General features: G+C 55.5%; 2 protein-coding genes across 2 annotated transcripts; both read left to right on the plus strand.

The window, feature by feature from the left end:
* Positions 1-1884: 1884 nt before the first annotated feature.
* On the plus strand, positions 1885-4423 carry ADRB3 (adrenoceptor beta 3). Its single transcript, XM_054294407.1, has 2 exons — positions 1885-3104; positions 4331-4423. Exons 1-2 carry the CDS (start codon positions 1885-1887, stop codon positions 4368-4370), a joined length of 1260 nt encoding a protein of 419 aa, XP_054150382.1. The 3' UTR covers positions 4371-4423.
* A 2875-nt stretch (positions 4424-7298) lies between these two features.
* RAB11FIP1 (RAB11 family interacting protein 1) lies at positions 7299-18892 on the plus strand. Its single transcript, XM_054294396.1, has 7 exons — positions 7299-7621; positions 11014-11459; positions 11834-12626; positions 13919-15651; positions 15712-16120; positions 17394-17499; positions 18475-18892. The coding sequence occupies exons 1-7, from the start codon at positions 7299-7301 to the stop codon at positions 18691-18693; spliced, it is 4029 nt and encodes a 1342-aa protein (XP_054150371.1). The 3' UTR covers positions 18694-18892.
* The last annotated feature ends 1724 nt before the right edge of the window (positions 18893-20616 follow it).

Here is a 20616-nt window from a genome sequence, read left to right on the forward strand (position 1 = left end):
GGGGGTGAGACCAAGCACCTTTGTGCTTCAGCTTTTCCAGTTGGAAAAGTGGGACAAAGATCCAGAACCAAAGCCTGGGAATGCAGGGGGAGCTCCTTGCTGGGCACAGCAGGGTGAGGAAGATGCCATAGAGGCTGTGTGCAGGAAAACAGGCTGGAAAATCAGGCTGGAAAATCCCTGGGGATGGGTCTGGCAGCTCCTTGGGGGTCTGGGGGCCAGCACAGAGCCCAGCTCAGCTCAGGGAAGGGGAGGCAGGGATGGAAAAGGAGGTGAGGATGGAAAAGGAGGTGAGGATGGGAAGCCAGCAGCCCCTTTCGTGACTCCTCAGAGCCCTCATCACCCAAGGACATTCAAAAAAGGGACATTCAAAGCAGGACAGGCGCTCCTGCTTTGCTCTCAGACCCAAAAATGTGAGTGTGACCTGGAGCTGCATGTGCAGGGATGACACACGACAGCATTCCTGCCCCTGTGTGTGTGCCAGGGGCACAAATTCAGCAATTCCCAGCTCTCTCCCAGGCAGCAGAGAGCTGGGAGCTGAGTGAGATTGAATCAACCCTTTGGCTGAAGGCTCTGAAAATCCAAAACAGCCTTGTAAAGATGCAGCTTGTAAAAGCAGGGCTCTGCTTTCGTAGCTCATGAATGGGAAGGAATGCCAGCCAGATCGCTTTTACACGTTTTTTCCGTCTTTGTCAACATTCCCCCATTTGGCTGGGACTTCAAACCGCCCCATTTGGAGACTGCCTGTCTTAGAAGTTGCAGGATTTGTATAAATAAATAACTGATAGGGAATGATCCACTCTGGAGCCTGCCCAGGGGCCCTGAGAACTGGGATGGGGCTGTGGAGCCTCCCTGAGCTTTGGTGGCTCTCCAAAGTAGGACAGGAAGTGTGAGTGGAGGGTGAATTTGGGTGGGGGTCTCCAAACACCACCACACCCCCCAAATTCGGGAAGGGGAGCAGGAAAGGTCTCCTCCATCCACTGGGCAGGAGGCTCAGGCAGTAACTATGGAGGTGAAGTGGTGGCTGTGGCCCTGGCTGTCACCTGGGTGTCACTGGCTGTCACCTTGCCAGCCCTGTGCTGATGTCGGGGTGTCACTGTCCCCACCAGGGGCAGTGTGTCCTGGCAGGAGAGAGTCTGGAGAGGGGGGCACGGAGAGGGCAGCACAGGGGGCTGAGGGCTCAGGGAGGGGATGGAGGGCACAGGGAGGGGATGGAGAGCACAGAGAGGGGATGGAGGGCACGGAGAAGGGCGGAAGAGCACGGCAAGGGGGGCACGGAGAGGGGCACGTAGAGGGCAGCACAGAGGGCTGAGGGCTCGGGGAGGGGATGGAGAGCACGGCAGGGTGCAGAACAGGGACAGATGTGTGGGAATGGGGACTCAGAGAGGGGATGGAGGGCACAGAGAGGGGATGGAGAGTAGGGAGAAGGGCGGGAGAGCACGGCGAGGTGTGCACGGAGAGGGGAACGGTGAGGGCAGCACAGAGGGCTGAGGGCTCGGGGAGGGGATGGTGGGCATCGCAGGGTGCAGAACAGGGACAGATGTGTGGGAATGGAGACTCAGAGAGGGGATGGAGGGCACAGAGAGGGGATGGAGAGCACAGGGAGGGGATGGAGAGCACGGACAAGACGGGGAGAGCGCGGCCAGCGGCTGAAGCGTCCGGCGGGAATGCCGGGGGGAGCGGGGCGGGCCGGGGGGAGGAGATGCCGCTCGCTGTCCGCTGCCCTTCCCTCGCCCTCCGGAGCAGCCCGGGGCCTCCCCGCTCCTTTAAAGGCTCCTCCTCCGGCTCGGAGGGGACCCGGCCCCGCCGGTCCGGCCCGAGGGCTGCGCCGGGAGCGCGGCGGGGAGCGCACGGCGGGGCCGGTGCCCCCAGCCCAGCCCGGCCGACATGAGCCCCCTCCCCACGGGCAACGGCAGCGCCTGGGGGGGCTCCGGCAACTGCAGCGGGGCCGCGCTGGGCCGGCAGTGGGTGCTGGGCACCGCCATCACCCTCACCGTGCTGGTCACCGTGGCCGGGAACCTGCTGGTGATCGTGGCCATCGCCAAGACGCCGCGGCTGCAGAGCATGACCAACGTGTTCATCACCTCGCTGGCGTGCGCCGACCTCATCATGGGCCTGCTGGTGGTGCCGCCGGGGGCCACCATGCTGCTGAGCGGCCACTGGCCCTACGGCACCACGGCGTGCGAGCTGTGGACCTCGCTGGACGTGCTGTGCGTGACGGCCAGCATCGAGACGCTGTGCGCCATCGCCGTGGATCGCTACCTGGCCATCACCGCCCCGCTGCAGTACGAGGCGCTGGTGACCAAGGGCCGCGCCCGGGCCGTGGTGTGCTTGGTGTGGGCCATCTCTGCCTTCATCTCCTTCCTCCCCATCATGAACCACTGGTGGAGGGACGGAGGGGACGAGCGGGCGGCGCGCTGCTACGAGGACCCGCGGTGCTGCGACTTCGTCACCAACGTCACCTACGCCATCGTGTCGTCCACCATCTCCTTCTACGTGCCGCTGCTCGTCATGGCCTTCGTGTACGTGCGGGTTTTCGCCGTGGCCTCGCGGCACGTCCGGCTCATCGGCAGGGACAAGGTGAGGTTCGTGCAGGAGCCGCCGAGCCCCACGGGCCGGAGCGGCCGGCGCAGGAGGCCCTCACGCCTGTCGGCCATCAAGGAGCACAAGGCTCTCAAGACCTTGGGCATCATCATGGGCGTCTTCACGCTCTGCTGGCTGCCCTTCTTCGTGGCCAACATCATCAAGGTCTTCTGCCGCTCGCTGGTGCCGGATCAGCTCTTCCTCTTCCTCAACTGGCTGGGCTACGTCAACTCGGCCTTCAACCCCATCATCTACTGCCGCAGCCCCGACTTCAGGAGCGCCTTCCGCAAGCTGCTGTGCTGCCCCCGCCGCGCTGACCGCCGGCTCCACGCCGTCTCACGGGACCTGCAGCGCTGCCCCTGTGCCTTCAGCCCTCGGGGGGGACCCACAGGGGCCAGCAAGGCGGCCCTCGGGGAGGATGGTGAGGGCAGGAGGGAGGAGGCTCCTCTGCCCCACCGGCAGCGCCCCCCGGGCGAGTCCCGGCTGCAGGGAGCGCAGAGCTCTCTGTGTTCCCAGCTGCATGAGTAGGTATTTGCTTGGGAGGGGCTTGGGGGGTTCGGTGCAGCCCTTTGGGGTCGGTGCTGGGGGAGCAGGCAGACCCTGGGGTACACGGGAGAGGCTCTGGGATGTGGGACTGGGCACCATTGCCCTGCTCCCTGATGCTCCCCTCAAACTCTGGCCCCTCACTGGGCTGCAGAAATGGGGTCCCAGCCAGTCCCACTGCAGCCCTTTAGGGTGTGACTGGGGGGCTGTCGGTGCATGGGAGAGGCTCTGGGATGGGGGACTGGGCACCATTGCCCTGCTCCCTGATGCTCCCCTCAAACTCTGGCCCCTCTGCTGGGCTGCAAAATTGGGGTCCCAACCAGTTCCACTCCAGCCCTTTGAGGTCGGTGCTGGGGTAGCAGGCAGACCCCGGGGTGCATGGGAAAGGCTCTGGGATGGGGGACTGGGCACCATTGCCCTGCTCCTTGATGTTCCCCTAAAATTCTGGCCTCTCTGCTGGGCTGCAGAAATGGGGTCCCAACCAGTCCCACTCCAGCCCGCCAGGACCTGCTCTGCGGTTCCTGGCTAAAGGGAACACGGGTGGTGAACAGCGAAGCAAAGCAGCTGAATGTCCCCAAGCCTGGCATTTATTTTCCCCTTCTCCCGATCCCACTTTGGGCTGCTAAAGAAGGAAAACTCAGTGACCCACTCCTCAGCGAGGCACTCCGGCTGCCCTGGCCGCTCTGGGCTCTGCAGGTTGCTTTGCCCTCCAGCGGTGTAAATCTGGGAAGGGAATTCATTTCATCCCGTGTTCCATGACGGGAAATGCGCTCCCGGAGCCGGCAGCCCGCTCAGAGCAGGGGGCAGGGGCTGGCAGGGATGGCAGGGATGGCAGGGATGGCAGGGGCTGGCAGGGATGGCAGGGGATGCTAGGGGCATGGCACAGGCTGGCAAGGGTGGGCAGGAGTGATGGGGACACCCATGCTGTGGTTCTGCCCTGCCAGCACCCTGACACAGATTTCCACCTCCAATTGCAAGGTTGGGTTTTTCCACACAGAGTTTTTTTATTAGTATGACAAAATTGGAGTTCTTCTGGATTTTAACCGTGTTTCTCTCCTGATGCCTGAGGGCAGGATAGGTTTCTTGCTAGAAATGTGCAGGTAGAGGTGCCGGAGGTGTTCCCTGGGCAGGATTCACCCATGCTGGGCACACGGGGCACTGGATGGTGGGAGGGTCTGGGGTCTCACCCAGCGCTCCCCCATTTCAGGTTTGCTGGCGGAGAGACTCCCTCGGGTCCATCCGACTGACTCGGAGCAGCCGAGAGATGGGAGGAGAGCGCTTCCCCCGGCCGGGTCGTCATCATCATCATCATCATCATCATCACCGCCCCGGCCTCTCCTCTGCCCGCCTTGGCCGCCGCCCTCCCCGGGGAGCAGAGCCAGCCCCGGGCTGCTGCCCGGCTCCGGGCATGTGAGTCCGGATCAGCCCGGCCAGAGCCGCTTTAACCCTCCCTGTGCTGGTGCCTGGCGCTCCCAAATCCCTTCTGTGCCCGCCGGGGTGGTGGCCGCGGGTCCCTGTCCCCAGCCGAGCCTGCTGGGTGGGCACTGTGTCACCTCCCACCCTCTGCTGGGTGGGCACTGTGTCACCTCCCACCCTCTCCTTGCAGGGTCGGGGTGGCAGAAGCAGCGCCAGGGGTGACGGTGCTGGCAGGACCCAGAGAGGAGGAGGAAGAGGAGGAGGTTCTCCCTGGGACAGCACCAGCTCCTTCGTGCCGTCGGTGCTGCAGACCTGGAGCTGGGGAGAAGCTCAGGAGCTGCTCAAAAAGTGGCAGCACAGCCTCAGGGATGTGTGGACAGGACAAACTCCCATCTGGGTGCTCCTGGCACGGCTGGCAGAGGGATGTGGAGAATGCCAGCTCTGCGTTCTTGAAGGACAAAGGACGCCGTTGTCCCAGGCTTGGCCAGTTTCGGACAGTGTGCTGAGAAGGACAGAGGAGCCTCCTGCAGGCTCAAGCCCTTCCCAGGGTTTCCATCCCTGCCCAGGGCTGAGTGCAATCCCTCCGGCAAAGGGAGAGAGCTCAGGGGAATGCACGGGAGCACTTCCAAACGCAGGAACCGGGATCGTGTCGGGTGTCTCGGCAGTTTCCCCCTCTGGTTTGGGACAGACTGGGGGACAGGAGGTGGATTCTCATTCTCATCTCGCACCGTGCAGACGTGCCCTGCCCCGCAGCACCTCTGGGCACAGCTGCTGCCACAGGATGTTCAGTGACCGCACAGTTTTTGTCCCGGTTTGTGTCCCCTCTGCCGTGTGAAATAAACCTCTGGATCTCTGCGGTGCCTCCACATCTGTCCTGAGCAGCGGGTGCTCCTCCAGGTGCTGTTCTCTGCTCCATGTGCAGTTCCCTGCTCCAGGTACTGCTCCAGGTGTTGTTCCCTGCTCCAGGTGTGTTCCAGGTGTTGTTCCCTGCTCCAGGTGTGTTCCAGGTGTTGTTCTCTGCTCCATGTGCTGTTCCATGTGCTGTTCCCTGCTCCATGTGCAGTTCCCGGAGGTTCGGGGGCTCCATCCCCTCCCGGGGCCGTGGCTGGCAGGGAAGAGCTGGGCTGGAGCTGCCGGAGCTGCCCGGTGCCACCTCCTGTGCCAGGGAAATGCCAGCACCTGCCCAGAAACCCAACCTGGGATGCTGCGGGGTGTCCCTGCAGGCACCTGTACACACCTGTACACATACGCCTGTACTCACTCACCTGTACACACTTGTACATATACACCTGCACTCACCTGTACAAACTCACCTGTACACACTCACCTGTACTTTGCCAGGCATAGACACCTGAACATACTCACCTGTACATACTTATCTGTATTCACCTGTACTCACCTGTACACATGTGTACACACCCATGGATAGACACCTGTAAATCGTCACCTGTATACACCTGTGCACACTCACCTGTACAAACCCATTCAGAGACATCTGTACTTACCTGTACACACATGTACTCACCTATACACACCTGTACCCACCTGTACACACCCATGCAGAGACACCTGTACACTCCTGTACTCACCTGTACACACCCATGCAGAGACACCTGTACTCACCTATACACACCTGTACCCACCTGTACTCACCTGTACCTACCCATGCAGAGACACCTGTACTCACCTGTACACACCTATATGCACCTGTACACACCTGTACCCACCTGTACACACCCATGCATAGACACCTGTCCTCACTCACCTGTACTCACCTGCACGCACCTGTACTCACCTATACACACTCACCTGCACACACCTGTACTCACCTGTACCCACCTGTACACACCTGTACCCACCTGTACACACTCACCTGCACACACCTGCACTCACCTGTACACATTCACCTGTACTCACCTGTACACACCTGCACACACCTGCACACATTCACCTGCACACACCTGCACTCACCTGCACACACCTGTACCCACCTATACACAGCTGTACCCACCTGTACACATTCACCTGTACACACCTCTACTCACCTGCACACACCTGCACACACCTGTACATACCTGTACTCACCTATACACACCTGTACTCACCTGTACTCACAGTACACACCTGTACACACCTGTACACACAGATATACACCTGTACACACCTGTACACACCTATATACACCTGTACACACCTGTACACACCTGTACACACCTATATACACCTGCACACATCTGCACACACCTGTACTCACCTGTACCCACCTGTACACACCTGTACCCACCTGTACACACTCACCTGCACACACCTGCACTCACCTGTACACATTCACCTGTACTCACCTGCACTCACCTGCACACACCTGTACCCACCTATACACAGCTGTACCCACCTGTACACATTCACCTGTACACACCTCTACTCACCTGCACACACCTGCACACACCTGTACATACCTGTACTCACCTGTACTCACAGTACACACCTGTACACACAGATATACACCTGTACACACCTGTACACACCTGTACACACCTATATACACCTGTACACACCTGTACACACCTGTACACACTCACCTGTACCCACCTGTCCGCCCAGGCCCCGCCCCTCAGGCCCCGCCCTTTCCGCGCTCTCGCGAGAGGGGCGGGGCGGTGCTCCCTGCCCGCCGCCGCCGCCGCTCCCGTCCCGTCCCGTCCCGCCGCATTCTCGGCCCGTCCCCGTCCCCGGTGCCGCCGCTCGCTCGCTCTCCCGCAGCCATGGCGGCCCCGGGCTGGGCGCCCACCCACGTGCGGGTGACGGTGCTGCGGGCGCGGGGGCTGCGCGCCAAGGCGGCGGCGGGCGGCAGCGACGCGTACGCGGTGATGGCGCTGGGCCGCGACAAATTCCGCACGTCGGTGGCCGAGCGCTGCCGGGGCGAGCCGCTGTGGCGGGAGGAGGCCACGTTCGAGCTGCCCGCCAAGGCCGCCGCGCTGCGCCTCACCGTGCTGCACCGCGCCCTCACCGGCGCCGACAAGTTCCTGGGCCGCGCCGAGGTGGAGCTGGGCCCGCTGAGGGAGGACGGCGGCCGGCGGCACACCAGGTGCGACCGGGGGGCTCCGGGAGGGAGCGGGAGCCGCAGGGAGAGGGGTGTGAGGGCTGCGGTGTCCCAGGGCGGCTGGGGAGGAGGAAGGAGAGACTTCTTTGGGTCATGCGGAGGATGGAGAGGAGGTTTTGGGGGGGCTCTCGGGGTCATGGAGGGGTTTGGAGGGGACCTGTGCGCCCCACGGAGGGCTGGGAGAGCCATGAGGGGATTCCTGAACCCCACGGGTGCTCGGGAGGATGGTGAGGGGATTTCTGTGCCCCACGGGAGCTGGGGAGAAGGAAGGAGAGGCCCCTCAGGGTCATGGAGAGGAGGTTCTGGGGGCCCACGGGGGTCATGGAGGTGTTTTTGAGGGGATTCCTGTGCCCCACAGGAGCTGCGGAGAAGAATGGAGAGGTTTTGGGGGGGTCTCTCAGGCCCACGGGGGTCATGGAGAGATTGGGGGCGTCCCACGGAGGTCTGGGAGAGGGATGAGGGGATTTGTGTGTCCCACAGGACCTGAGGAGAAGGATGGAGAGGCCCCTCTGGGTCCTGCAGAGGATGGAGAGGAGGTTTTGGGGTGCCTCTCAGGCTCATGGAGAGGTTTAGAGGGGACCTGTGCATCCCACCCCTATGAGCCCCCACAGCTGGGGAATGCCTTCCCCTGGAAGAGGCTGGGGGTGCAGAGACAACTTTTCCATCCAGTCCTGCCTGGTCCTTGGGTTTGATTTTCAAACGCTGACACTACAGAGACAACAGCCAGCCTGACCCCCAAAACCTGATGTCCTCAGAGTGCTGCCCCTTCCAGCACGGCCTGAACACTAATTAATTTTTGCTAACAAACACTTGAAGCGTGTCAGGGTGGATAATTCCACCTTCCACGGGCCAGCTCCAGCTCTGTGTCACACACTCGCTGCTTTGAACACGGGCACGGTGAAACCCAGGGGTGGTGCCCGGGAGGGTTTTACTGGGAGTCAGCAGCCTTGTAATGTGCTGGTGACTCACCTTCCTCCTCCTCTGCCTCACCTGAGCACCGCCGAGCCGTCCCGCTCATCAAGGCTTAATTAGGTTCATTAAGGCTGTGTCAGACTGGGCTGTGTTTACACTGCAGAGCCCCTTGGTCAGCAGAGCTCAGGGCTGGTGCCTCAGGGCTCCCAGGCATTCCTTTGTGTCTGGGCAAAGGAAAATTGAGAGGGAGAATAAAAAAAAAACGAACAAAACACAGCTTTGGTGCTCCTGGGGAAATTTCTGGTGTTTTCAGTTGTTTGTAGCCTTCGGTTTCCTGTTTGAAGCCTGTTTTGTTCTTGCTGCCATGGTGATGTGTAGCCATAAAGGAGTAGTTTTATTTGGAAAATAGATAATGTTGATGGACAGGTGCTTGCTAACACCATAAATGCCACTAATGAGATTTGTTTTTTTGTGCTTTGGGGGTTGTCAATCGGTGATTTCCTTCCAGGCACGCCCAGGGGTGCTGCTTTCAGCTGAGCTGCCTTTGCTGAACACACGGGATCGATTGTGGCACGGGATGCTCCTAGAAATCACTTTGGAACAGCAGTGCCCAGTGCTGGCTCGTGTTAAAGGCACAGGGGTTGTGATTGTGGGGCTGCTGCAGCTCCAGGGACTGGGCAAAGCCTTGGTCTCCTGATAGAAACCCTTCCTTGGTTGTCTTCTAAGCCCAGTTCGTTTAGAGTCACAGAGTCCCAGAGTCACAGAATCCCAGAATGGACCTTAAAACCCATCTTGTTCCACCCCCTTCCCTGCCTAGGGACAGCTTCCACTAGAACATTGCTCCAAACCTGGCCTTGAACACTTTGAGGGACAGGACAGACATTTTTCTCCAGGACCACGCCCTCACCACCCTCAGAGGGAAGAATTTCTTCCACATTTCCCTCTGAAGTGTAGCAGATTCCTGAATCCATCTCCTTCAGTTATCCCCTTTAGTTTTGCATTTTCTCTGGAGCAAGTCACCTTTTCCTGTTCTCTTTTTATTGCTTCCAGTATACCTTTGGAGGTTGAAGTGCAAATTTGATGGCAGGGCACATTTGCATGCTCTGTTTGCTGCCTTTATTTGGAGGAAGAAACCAATCAGTTTCCAGGCAGCCTTTCCTATGGGTTCTGTGGGGTTGGGAATGCTACAACAAACAAAACCATCCTGGTGTGCAGTGCTGCGCATCCTCTGAGCTGCCTCAGATGTGGTTTGAGTGTCACCAAGGGGTGTTTGAGGGCGTGTGGGTGGTGGGATTGTGGTTTGGGATGCCCTGGGCACTGTTGGGGAGCTGTTTTTGGGGAGGGAGAGGGCTGTGCCCGAGCAATGCCCTTTCCTATGGATTCTGTGGGGTTGAGAATGCTGTGGTTCCATCAACAAACAAAACCATCCTGGTGTGCAGTGCTGCTCATCCTCTCTGCTGCCTCAGATGTGGTTTGAGTGTCACCAAGGGGTGTTTGAGGGCGTGTGGGTGGTGGGATTGTGGTTTGGGATGCCCTGGGCACTGTTGGGGAGCTGTGTGTGGGGAGGGAGAGGGCTCTGCCCGAGCAATGCCCTTCCTGGTGCGTGCCAGTCACGAGCCTGCGGAGGGGAGTGGAAATGCCCGAGCTCTGGGAGCCTGGGGTTGGCTCTCTGCTCTTGATTAGGGGTTCCTTGGCTTAGCAGGCATTAAGGAGCTGGAATGAAAGGTATGAGGGCGTGGGACAGCGTGTGCAGCTCTGAGGCTGCTGCTCTGCTCCACTTCAAAGCTGTGGCCCCTGCCAGTGTCAGGAGGAGAGATGAAAGGGCAGAGGAGAGTGGCTGAGCTGAAATGCAGGAATTCCATCTTGTGCCTCTGTTTTTTCTCCTTTTTTTTTTTAACCCTTCCTTATCTGGTTTAAAACCAAATCTTATTAATAACTTTGGTATGATAAGGAATGTTTTCTTTGGCACCTGGGGCTGTGAAGGTGACGTCACCATAAGATTAAAGTCTTTCTTTTCCTACACTGTGGGCTGATTTGATTTTTCAGCCATAAGAACTTTCTGTGTTCTCAATTACTGGTGTGTGACTGTTCACAGGGATGAGGGAAGAGACGAGGATCTGACTCCATGTTTCAGAAGGCTTGATTGATTATTTTATTATATATATTATATTAAAATTATGCTAAAAGAATAGAGGAAAGGATTTCATCAGAAGGCTGGCTAAGAATAGAATAGGAAAGAATGATAACAAAGGTTTGTGGCTCACTGTGATTGGCCATTAATTAGAAACAACCCCATGAGACCAATTACAGATGCACCTGTTGCATTCCACAGCAGCAGATAACCATTGTTTACATTTTGTTCCTGAGGCTTCTCAGCTTCTCAGGAGGAAAAATCCTAAGGAAAGGATTTTTCATACAAGATGTCTGTGACACTGGTGGTTAAAGAAACCTCCTTGTTGCTGCAGGTGGTACAAGCTTCGCTCCAAACCTGGGAAAAAGGAAAAGGAGAGAGGGGAGATCGAGGTGGACATCCAGTTCATGAGGAGCAACATGACAGCCAGCATGTTTGATCTGTCCATGAAGGACAAGCCCCGCTCTCCCTTTGGGAAGCTCAAAGACAAACTCAAGGGCAAGAGGAGCAGTGGCCTCTCAGACACAGCATCAGCCATCGTCCCCGGCACCTCCCACTCCCCTGCTGACAGCGAGGATGAGGCAGTGGAGAAGGAGAAGAAGAAATCCAAGTTCAAAGCGCTGTTCTCCAAGCCTGGCCTGCAGAAGACGTCGCTGTCCCAGTCCATGTCAGTGCTGCCCACCCAGCAGCCCCTCACCCCGAGGGTTCGGCTGCGGCCCAGCGACTTCCAGGCACAGTGGGATGAGGAGGAGGAGTCCCAGACCTCTCCTGCCTCAGAACGTGAGTGTTGGCACACAACCTTCCCCCAATGGGTTCTTTACACTCTTCACAGCACTGGTTAAATTCTCCTTTCTGACCAAATCCACAGAAAGTCCCTGCTGGCACTGAGGCTGGCAGTAGTGTTGTAGAAAAGGGGATGAGGATGAGGAGGATGAGGGGAGTGGGATGAGGAGGAGTCCCAGACCTCCCCTGCCTCAGAACGTGAGTGTTGGCACAAAACCTTCCCCCAAAGGGTTCTGTGCACTCTTCACAGCACTGGTTAAATTCTCCTTTCTGACCAAATCCTCCCTGCTAGCACTGAGGCTGGCAGTAGTGTCAGAGAAAGGATTGTTCTTGCATCTTCAATTTCTCCCTGTTTTGTTTTTTTTCTCCAGGATCCTTTGAGAGCGTGCCAGAACAGAAGCCAGCTCCTTCTCCTCTGTTCAAATCTCGTAAACCAGCCTTTTTGGACAGTAGGCAGCCAACCCAGGGAACCACCAACCACACCAAAAAGGATGGGCTCTCCTTGTTCAGTGGCCTTAAATCCAAAAACGATCCCGTGTCCAAGTCCAGTCTGTGCATCAATGGCAGTCACGTCTATATGGAAGAGACCACAACAAAGGACAAGACTCCAGCCTCCTCCCCCTCTCCTCACAACCTCAGGAGGAAGCAGCTCTTTGCTTCAGAGGAGAACCTGTCCTCCAGGTCCACTAAACCACCTGAAGAGATGGGGAGAACCTCTCCTGGGCAGGCATTCTCTGGCTCCACATCCTTGGAGACCTTCAAATCCATGACTTTGCCATCATACAAACTGCTCAGCAGTGAGGAGCACCTGGACACCAGCGTTCCACCAAGCATTGAGCCTGTCAGGGAGACCAAAAAACCAGACCACAAAAAGTCTGCCTTGCTCTCCCTGGTCTCTGGGAAGAAGGAAATGGTGAAGCCCAGCGATGCTGAGATTCTCCCTGACAGGACCCTGCAGAGTGAGGAAAATACAGTTCCAGAAGAGAAGAGTGAAGAGGAGGCCAAATGCCCTGAAGGCCCAGCAGATGTGGGCAGAGGGAGCCCCTCAGGAGATGCTCACCATGCAGAGGAGGCCATCACAACCAAGCAGCAGCTCAGCCCTTGTGAGGAGGAACAGAAACCTGAGAAAGCTGCACCAGCCAAGACCAAAGCTGTGAAACCCAGGTGAGCCCCAGCTGCTGGCAGGAGTGGGGTGGGCACTGCTGGTGGCAGGTGGCAGCAGGCTGTGTCTGCCACACCTGAGCTCAGGTGCTGCTCTGTGGATGCCTATGGGTTTTACTCTGGTGTTGGGAGCTTTGATAGCAAAGAAAAACTCCCAGCTTCTTCCTCAGTGTGAATAAAAGATGGATGTGGGGGTGCTCCTTGAAATAGTGGTTCTCTAGCTCAGGAGGCACCTGTGCAGGTGCTGAAGGGGTGAATTTTCTTGCTGCATCTCTTGCACAAACTAACTCTGTCAGAGCTGTGTGGCTGCAGCCTCCCCAGGGTGTGAAATGCCCCTTCTAACATCTCTGCTTTCCTCTTCCCTACTTGGCTGTGCTCTCCCAAAGGGTGGCCTTGGAGCCCTTCTGCTTCTGGCATTGCTCACAGCAGCACAGAGGGGTTTGGTGTGGATTTGTACACGAGGCTTTTTCAGAAATTCTGCTCCTTTATCCCTCATACAAATATATAAATTGTGTATGGGGTTTATAATATATATATTTGTAGGTGTGCCCTACTAATAAGGCTCTGTTTTGTGTGTGTCCCTAACTCCTCACTTTCAGTGCTTCTCAAGTCTGAGTTTCTTGCCTGTGCAGTGTTTTACATACTAACAAACCTGCTTGGGGTGCAAAGAGAGGGTGCTTAAAGCAGCAAAACCAAGCTCTGCAGCAGGAGAGTGTGACCATGTTCACAGGGGTCTGAGGATGAGGGAAGAGACGAGGATCTGACTCCATGTTTCAGAAGGCTTGATTTATTATTTTATGATATATATTATATTAAAACTATACTAAGAAATAGAAGAAAGGATTTAATCAGAAAGCTAGCTAAGAATAGAAAAAGAAAGAATGATAACAAAAGCTTGTGGCTTGGACTCTGTCTGAGCCAGCTCACTGTGATTGGCCATTAATTAGAAACAACCAATATGGACCAATCACAGATGCACCTGTTGGCATTACACAGCAGCAGATAATCAATGTTTACATTTTGTTCCTGAGGCTTCTCAGCTTCTCAGGAGGAAAAATCTTAAAGAAAAGCTTTTTCATAAAAGATGTCTGTGACAGGAGAGTTCTGGCACAAGCCCAGTGCTTATAAAGGTGCTGTAAAGTCTCACAGACAAGGGGACACCTCTCTCTGAGGTCTCTGTAAGGTGTAGCTCATCTCCAGTGGCAGAGCTGATGGAGGCTGGTGCTAAAGCTTGTCTGTTCCTGCCTCGTGTTGCATCTGCAAGTGACATGCGAGTTTTTTGTCCCTTTTTGCAGACTGGGCCTGTCTCCAGAGGAGGAACCCAAAGCCACGCTTCCCACTCTTGCACCTGCCCCCCTCCCTGCTTTCCTGTCTGTGCACCCTATCAGCAGTGCCAATAATCCTTTTATTTCTGAAGCGGGGCAGACAGTCCAAGTGCCAGACTCTGAAAACATCACTCCTGCCTCTCTCACTTCTCCTGCTTTTGCTGCAGAGCTCTGGAATGACAAGAACCCTTTTAGTGCTGAGTGGGACAGGGCACCCAGAGCCCTGGATCCCAACAGCATCACCCATTTCCCTTCATCCCATCATCCTGCAGCCTCTGTTCCCACAGTGCCTCTTCCTGGGCAGGTCTCTGCCAGGGGCAATAATCCTTTTGCTGCTGGCTGGGGGCAGGGTCCTGAGGGCTCTGAGGCTTCCCAGGGTCTCTCTGACCCACACACACCTTCTGTCCCCTCTGGCTGTCCTTTCAATGACAACAATCCCTTCGTGTCCAGGCGTGGGGCACAGGCAGTGCCAGCTGCCCAGGCTGGTTCTGCCCCTTGCTGCCTTCCTGCTGGGGGGGATTGTTCCTCTGCAGGACCCCCTGCTTGTGGTGCTTCAGGGGGCTCTGCACGTGTGGCTTTGACCAGCGATGTCACAGCTGTGCCACACCCTCTGGGCACCTTGTCTGACCCCCCTGGGCTGGCTCCAGAGCCACGCTGGGATTCTGCCCAGCTTCAGCCTGAGGGTTCTGTGGAAAGCAGCAAGGCAGGCCCTGGGAAATGTGTGTCCTTTGTCCTTGGGGGATGGCAGGGTGTTCCATCAGGTGATGCAGGTGGAGAGCAGCCCCTGGATCCCAGGGGGAGGTTACAGATGAGTTCAGGGGCAGCAGAAGAGCCAGCAGGGTTTGGGGGTGACCCATCAACAGAGCTCTCTGGGGACAGCACACATCCCACCCGGAGCAGTGATGGAGCAGCTGTGGAGGCCACTGGTGTGAGCAAAGGTTTTGTGTCTCTCTCCAAGTGCAGTGACAGCCTCGTGCCAGAGGCTGAGCAGGCACAACCCCCCAGGAGTGAGCTCAGGGAGGGGCAGGAGCCCTGTGGTGGAAAGCAGTGTGCAGAACGTGTGCCCATGTCAGAGCCCCAGGCACCTCCAGCTGCTGGCAATCAGCCACTTCCTCCAGTCCAGCCCACACCCAGAGCCTGCAGGGTGTGCCCTGGGGAAGGGGGTGCAGGGAGGGCTGGCAGGGAGCCCCCAAAGCCAGCCCCACGAGTGGCTGTGCTGCTGAGGAAACCCCCAGGGACCCCCCAGGCTGATGCTCCTGCTCCAGGGGATGCTGCAAACTCCACCCCAGGGCTCCCATTCCCTGAGGCCTCAGCTGCTCAGGGGGGCTCCTTGGGCACTGTCACCCCTGCAGTGGCACCCAGGGGTGTCAGTCCCCAGAGAGGACAGAGCAGGCCTGTAGAAAAGGAGGGTGGTGATGCTTTGTCTGTCTGTCTGACAAATGTCAGGTCTGCCCTTCCTGTTCCTGGAGACCGCGGCTCGGTGCTGCCCGTGATCCCTGAGGGAAGCTCTGATGAGGAGCTGCTGGGGGACTGCCAGGACAGCTGTGGGGCCCCTGCAGGTGACAGAGGTGTTGTGGGGAATGGAGGGCAGCCCAGAGGTGTGACAGCTTTGCATGGAGAGCAGAGAGAGCTCTCTGATAGCTCTGCTGCTGCTCCAGGAGGAGGAGGAGCAGGAGCCATTCCTGGTGCTTGTGAGCCAGGGAGTTTGGCTGAGCTGCCAGGGAGTTTGGCTGAGCTACCAGGGAGTTTGGCTGAGCTACCAGGGAGTTTGGCTGAGCTGCCTGCTGCACTGGGGGCTCCCAGGGTCTCTGTCCAAGGAGCTGACTCAGGTTTAGCTGTGACATCTCATTCCAGGGAGTGTGACACTCATTCTGAGAAACAGCAGCTGGAAAGGAGTGCAGGTGCTGAGGAGCGTGCAGAGTGTGACTTCTCTGAGCCTTCTGCTTTCTCTTCCTCCCTGTCAAGTCCTTGCCAGCCCCACTCTTCCTCTCATTCCCTCCTCTCTGACACCCCGAGTTGTAGAGCAGAGTCTCCGAAAAAGCCGAGAGCCGAGGGCTTCGCAGATAAAGCGGGAAATTCGGGCAAGAAGAAACTTCTCCAGGCACGGGTCTCACCCTCTGAAACGTCCCCTAACCACCCCCCATGGGGTGAAACCGTGTCTCCCCAGCACAGGTGAGACATGTGGGGGTCACAGCAGTGAGCTCTGAGCTTTGCTTTGCCCTCTGTCCCTGAGGCTGCTGCAGGAGGCCAGGACAGCCCTGATTTCATCTGGGGGCTGGGTTTGTCAGGGCTTGGCTGCCAAGGGGCTGCTGCTGGCTGCAGGAGGGTCTGTGCAGCTCCTCAGGGGAGCACCCTGAGAAGAAACTTTTCCAGGCATGGATTTCACCCTCTGAAACGTTCCCTAATGGTGTGAAACCGTGTCACCCCAGCACAGGTGAGACATGTGGGCATTACAGCAGTGAGCTCTGTGCAGCTCTGAGCTTTGCTTTGCCCTCTGGGTGCATTTCTGTCCCTGAGGCTGCTGCATGAAGCCAGGACAGCCCTGATTTCATCTGGGGGCTGGGTTTGTCAGGGCTTGGCTGCCAAGGGGCTGCTGCTGCCTCCAGGAGGGTCTGTGCAGCTCCTCAGGGGAGCAGCTGCTCCTCACAGCTCTTAGGGGAGCTTAGGGAAAGTGCAGGGGGAATGGATTCATTCCATCCCACTGGCAGAAGGGCCTGGGGCTGAGCTGTTTGTCAGACACCTGATAAATGGGGTGGTGCTTCATTTCCTGCCTGTGTGGGCTCCTCAGGGATCCCCTGCTCTGTGGAGTGGTGCCACTGACCTGTCAGCCCTTGAGACTTCACCTATAGAGACTTCACCCCCAGAGCCTGGGGTCTAGGACACCTCTGGACCAGTGTTTGCTGGAATAAAAAGTAAAATTTTGTTCCTGTGTTAAAATTGGTGCTGTAAGTCCAAATAATGGCAGCACTTCCTCACAGCTGGTGGTGCCAGTTCAGCTTGGCCAAGGCCTGACACTTGTCTCAGGGCAGCAGAAGTATTTGGCGTGTTGTAAGATCACAAATATGTTCTGATTAGGAAAGGCAGCCTGAAATACCAGTTTCTGAGGGATCACAGTGGCTGCCCTGTGTTCTGTCTCCTCGTGCAGCCTGACCTGGCTTTTCTTCCGTGACACACACAGGATGTGTTTCCCTTCCTGCTGCTGCTTTATCTCCAGCACCTGAAGTCAGTAAAGATAGCAGAGAACTGGAAAATATTTAAAATACATACAAACCCCCTGTGGCTTAGAAATAACCTTGTCTTCCTGAAGCTGAATCTCTTTTCTTTCAGGAGATAGAGCAGGGAGGGAATCATCCCCAATTTCTTGCTGTATTTGTTCTCATTCTAAAGATCTTTGTCATGCTGCTGGTACCTCTCCTGCCTGACCCTTTCTTTTTTCCTCTTGCAGACTCCATCCTGTGAAGCCAATGAATGCCATGGCAAACAAACCTCAGAGCAAGAACCTGAATGTCATCAGCACCATGAATGAAAAGCTGCTGGAAATGAGTGTGAAGGTATGGAGGGAAGTGGCAATTTCACTGCCCAAGCCTTGATTTATTTGAAGAGTTTGTGTATGAATGTCCTTTTGGTCAGCCCCCAAGAGTGGGAGCAGTCTAAAAATTCTTATTTTTTTGCTGACTGACCTATAAATAGAGTTGGGGCTCATTTTTTGTGGGGGAAATCCTCAGGCAGAGCCAATTCCTTGGAGCACACTCGTGAAGTGGGATTGAGAGGAGCTTTCAGCTTAATCCTGCCCTCAAAAGAGACCTCCAGCTTCAGGCACAGCTTCCCTGCAGGCTGAAATGAAAGGTTGGGAGCATCCCTGGCTCAGCAGGGAAAATCCCAGCTCTCCTTATGGTCTGTCAGGGTTTTTTTTGGGAAATAGGGAATTTAGAACTGAAATAACAGCAGTGCCTCCTTCTGGTGAGAGGGGAGAGGATGGGATTTGAGAGATTCAGACTGAGAAAGGGTTCAAAACTTGCAACAAAGGGTTCAAAACTTGCAACAAAGGGTTCAAAACTTAAAATGGGTGTTGTGGTGTTCTGATTGCACCTCAGTTGTGTGTGATGCCCGTCAGGAGCCTGTTGTGCTCACACTCCCTGCCTGGGCAGTGTTCTAGGAGTCAGCAGAAGCTGACTGGTTTTAAAATCTGGTTTTAAAAGAGAGGTACTGGCCCAGTACCTCTCATGCTGCTTGAGGCTTAAAACCAGATTTTTCAAAGGAAAATTTTAAAATCTGGTTTTAACCTCAAGCTGCCCAGTTCTTCTCATGCTGCTTGAGGCTTAAAACCAGATTTTTTCAAAGCAATAAGAAGAACCAGCAAAGGCCTGGGTGGGTATTTCTTGCTGCCTAACCTGAATTTGGCTTTCTAAGCAGCTGCTTGAAGCTTTTGCAGGTTTGTTTGGCAGCAGCTGTCTCCGTGTGTTGTGTGTCTGGTCTGGAATGTGCTGTGCCTGCTCTGAGCCTGCCTTCCCTCCCTCCCTCTGCAGAAATATGATCCCTCAGACCCTGCCTATGCCTATGCTCAGCTGACACACGATGAGCTGATCCAGCTGGTGCTCAAACAGAAGGATACCATCACCAGGAAGGACCTGCAGGTGAGGGAGCTCGAGGATTACATCGACAACCTGCTGGTCAGAGTCATGGAGGAAACCCCAAACATCCTCAGAGTCTCCGTGTCTGGCAACAAAAAAGCTGGGAAGATGTGAAAGGTCTGGTGGGCAAGGACTGATCCCCCTCAGGGGAGGGTGAGGAGCTGCTGGTGCTGCTTGTGCTGCTCACAGAAAATGAGTTTTTCCTCTTCCTGCCTTGAGCAACCCTCAGATTGATTAATAGTCCCATCAGGTCACCTTGCTGTATTTATTTTTTTGGTTTCTTCCCATTGTTTGGGAAGGTCAGGCATTAATGCCAAGGAGGAGGGTTTTTGATGTGTTTTGCTTCCCAGCAAGGCACTGATGATCCTTTAGGAAGATTTTTTTTTAAATGGTTTTGTTTTGTAGCAGCTTTTAGAGATCAGTTACTTTTCTTTCCACATCTGAAGTTGTAGTGCAATATAAATCCTTGGACAGTAGAGCTTGAGGATTTGATTGTTTTTAAAATAATAATAATAATTAACTACACTGGAGAAGTCCAAAGATGGCCCAGCTTCAGGGCTGTAATTTAAAAGGAATCAATGCCCTGAAAGTTGAGTGTAAGCTGACCAAATCTCAGTTCATCTCATCAAGTGGACATTCCCAAGAGTCCTTCAGGGGAAAGTTTTCAGGTGTTTTGGAGTAGGAGACATTGAAGTTCATGGTACGTTTCTACCATAGGAATGGCATTAATTTAGGCCAAAGGTACATTTTAAACCAGAAATTGTTCTCTTAGTGTCTTAAATTTCTGCTCTGGAGCTTGTTCAGAGCAGGCAGAGGCTGCCCCATGCTCTGCTCTCACCCCTTGTGCCCTTTAGGGGCTCTGTGACTTTTCCTTTTTGAGAAAGAAATCCTTTGGGGTTTGGAGCTGGGCTCACCTTGAAGACCCTTCCAAAGGTACATTTTAAACCAGAAATTTTTCTCTTTATGTCTTAAATTTCTGCTCTGGAGGTTGTTCAGAGTAGGCAGAAGCTGCCCTGGCTCGGCCCCTTGTGCCTTGTGGGAGCTCTGTGACTTTTCCCTTTTGAGGGAATCAGAAATCCTTTGGGGTTTGGAGCTGGGGCTCACCTTGAGGACTCTTCCAAAGGTACATTTTAAATCAGAAATTGTTCTTTTAGTGTCTTAAGTTTCTGTTTTGGAGGCTGTTCAGAGCAGGCAGAGGCTGCCCTGACTCTGCCCCATGCTCTGCTCTCACCCCTTGTGCCCTGTGGGAGCTCTGTGATTTTTCCTTTTTGAGAAAGAAATCCTTTGGGGTTTGGAGCTGGGGCTCACCTTGAGGGCCCTTCCAAAGGTACATTTTAAACCAGAAATTGTTCTTTTAGTGTCTTAAATTTCTGCTCTGGAGCTTGTTCAGAGCAGGCAGGGGCTGCCCTGGCTCTGCCCCGTGCTCTGCTCTCACCTCTTGTGCCCTGTGGGAACTCTGTGATCTTGGCCTTTATGAGAAAGAAATTCTTTGGGGTTTGGAGCTGGGCTCACCTTGAAGGCCCTTCCAAAGGTACATTTTAAATCAGAAATTATTCTCTTGATGTCTTAAATTTCTGTTTAGGAGACTGTTCAGAGCAGGCAGAGGCTGCCCTGGCTCTGCCCCTTGTGCCCTTTAGGGGCTCTGTGACTTTTCACTTTTGAGTTACACAGAAATCCTTTGGGGTTTGGAGCTGGGCCTCACCTTGAAGAGTCTTCCAAAAGTACATTTTAAATCAGATTTTTTTTCTCTTAGTGTCTTAAATTTCTGCTCTGGAGCTTGTTCAGAGCAGGCAGGGGCTGCCCTGGCTCTGCCCTGTGCTCTGCTCTCACCCCTTGTGCCCTCTGGGAACTCGGTGACTTTTCCTTTTTGAGAAAGAAATCCTTTGGGGTTTGGAGCTGGGCTCACCTTGAAGGCCCTTCCAAAGGATGATTTACAGGGTAGGGAGAGTCCATGGAAGGCTCAGAGAGAAACTGCAAAACCAACAGAGCCCTGCAAAGGACCAAAGCTTCATGAGGACCAAAGCTTTAAAGCTTTCC

The sequence above is a fragment of the Melozone crissalis genome, unplaced genomic scaffold (assembly GCF_028551555.1).
Source record: "Melozone crissalis strain CALT ecotype California unplaced genomic scaffold, PUWL_Pcris_2 ptg000247l_1, whole genome shotgun sequence".
Classification (NCBI taxonomy): domain Eukaryota; kingdom Metazoa; phylum Chordata; class Aves; order Passeriformes; family Passerellidae; genus Melozone; species Melozone crissalis.

Bases quoted from the DNA above. Each gene is read 5' to 3' on its own strand.
- ADRB3 (XM_054294407.1), top strand. From the start codon at position 1,885: ATGAGCCCCCTCCCCACGGGCAACGGCAGCGCCTGGGGGGGCTCCGGC. The intron at 3,105-4,330 runs GTAGGTATTTGC...CCCCCATTTCAG, and splicing joins CTGTGTTCCCAGCTGCATGA to GTTTGCTGGCGGAGAGACTC.
- RAB11FIP1 (XM_054294396.1), top strand. From the start codon at position 7,299: ATGGCGGCCCCGGGCTGGGCGCCCACCCACGTGCGGGTGACGGTGCTG. The intron at 11,460-11,833 runs GTGAGTGTTGGC...TTTTTTCTCCAG, and splicing joins GACCTCTCCTGCCTCAGAAC to GATCCTTTGAGAGCGTGCCA. The intron at 15,652-15,711 runs GTTTGGCTGAGC...CTGAGCTACCAG, and splicing joins TGGTGCTTGTGAGCCAGGGA to GGAGTTTGGCTGAGCTGCCT.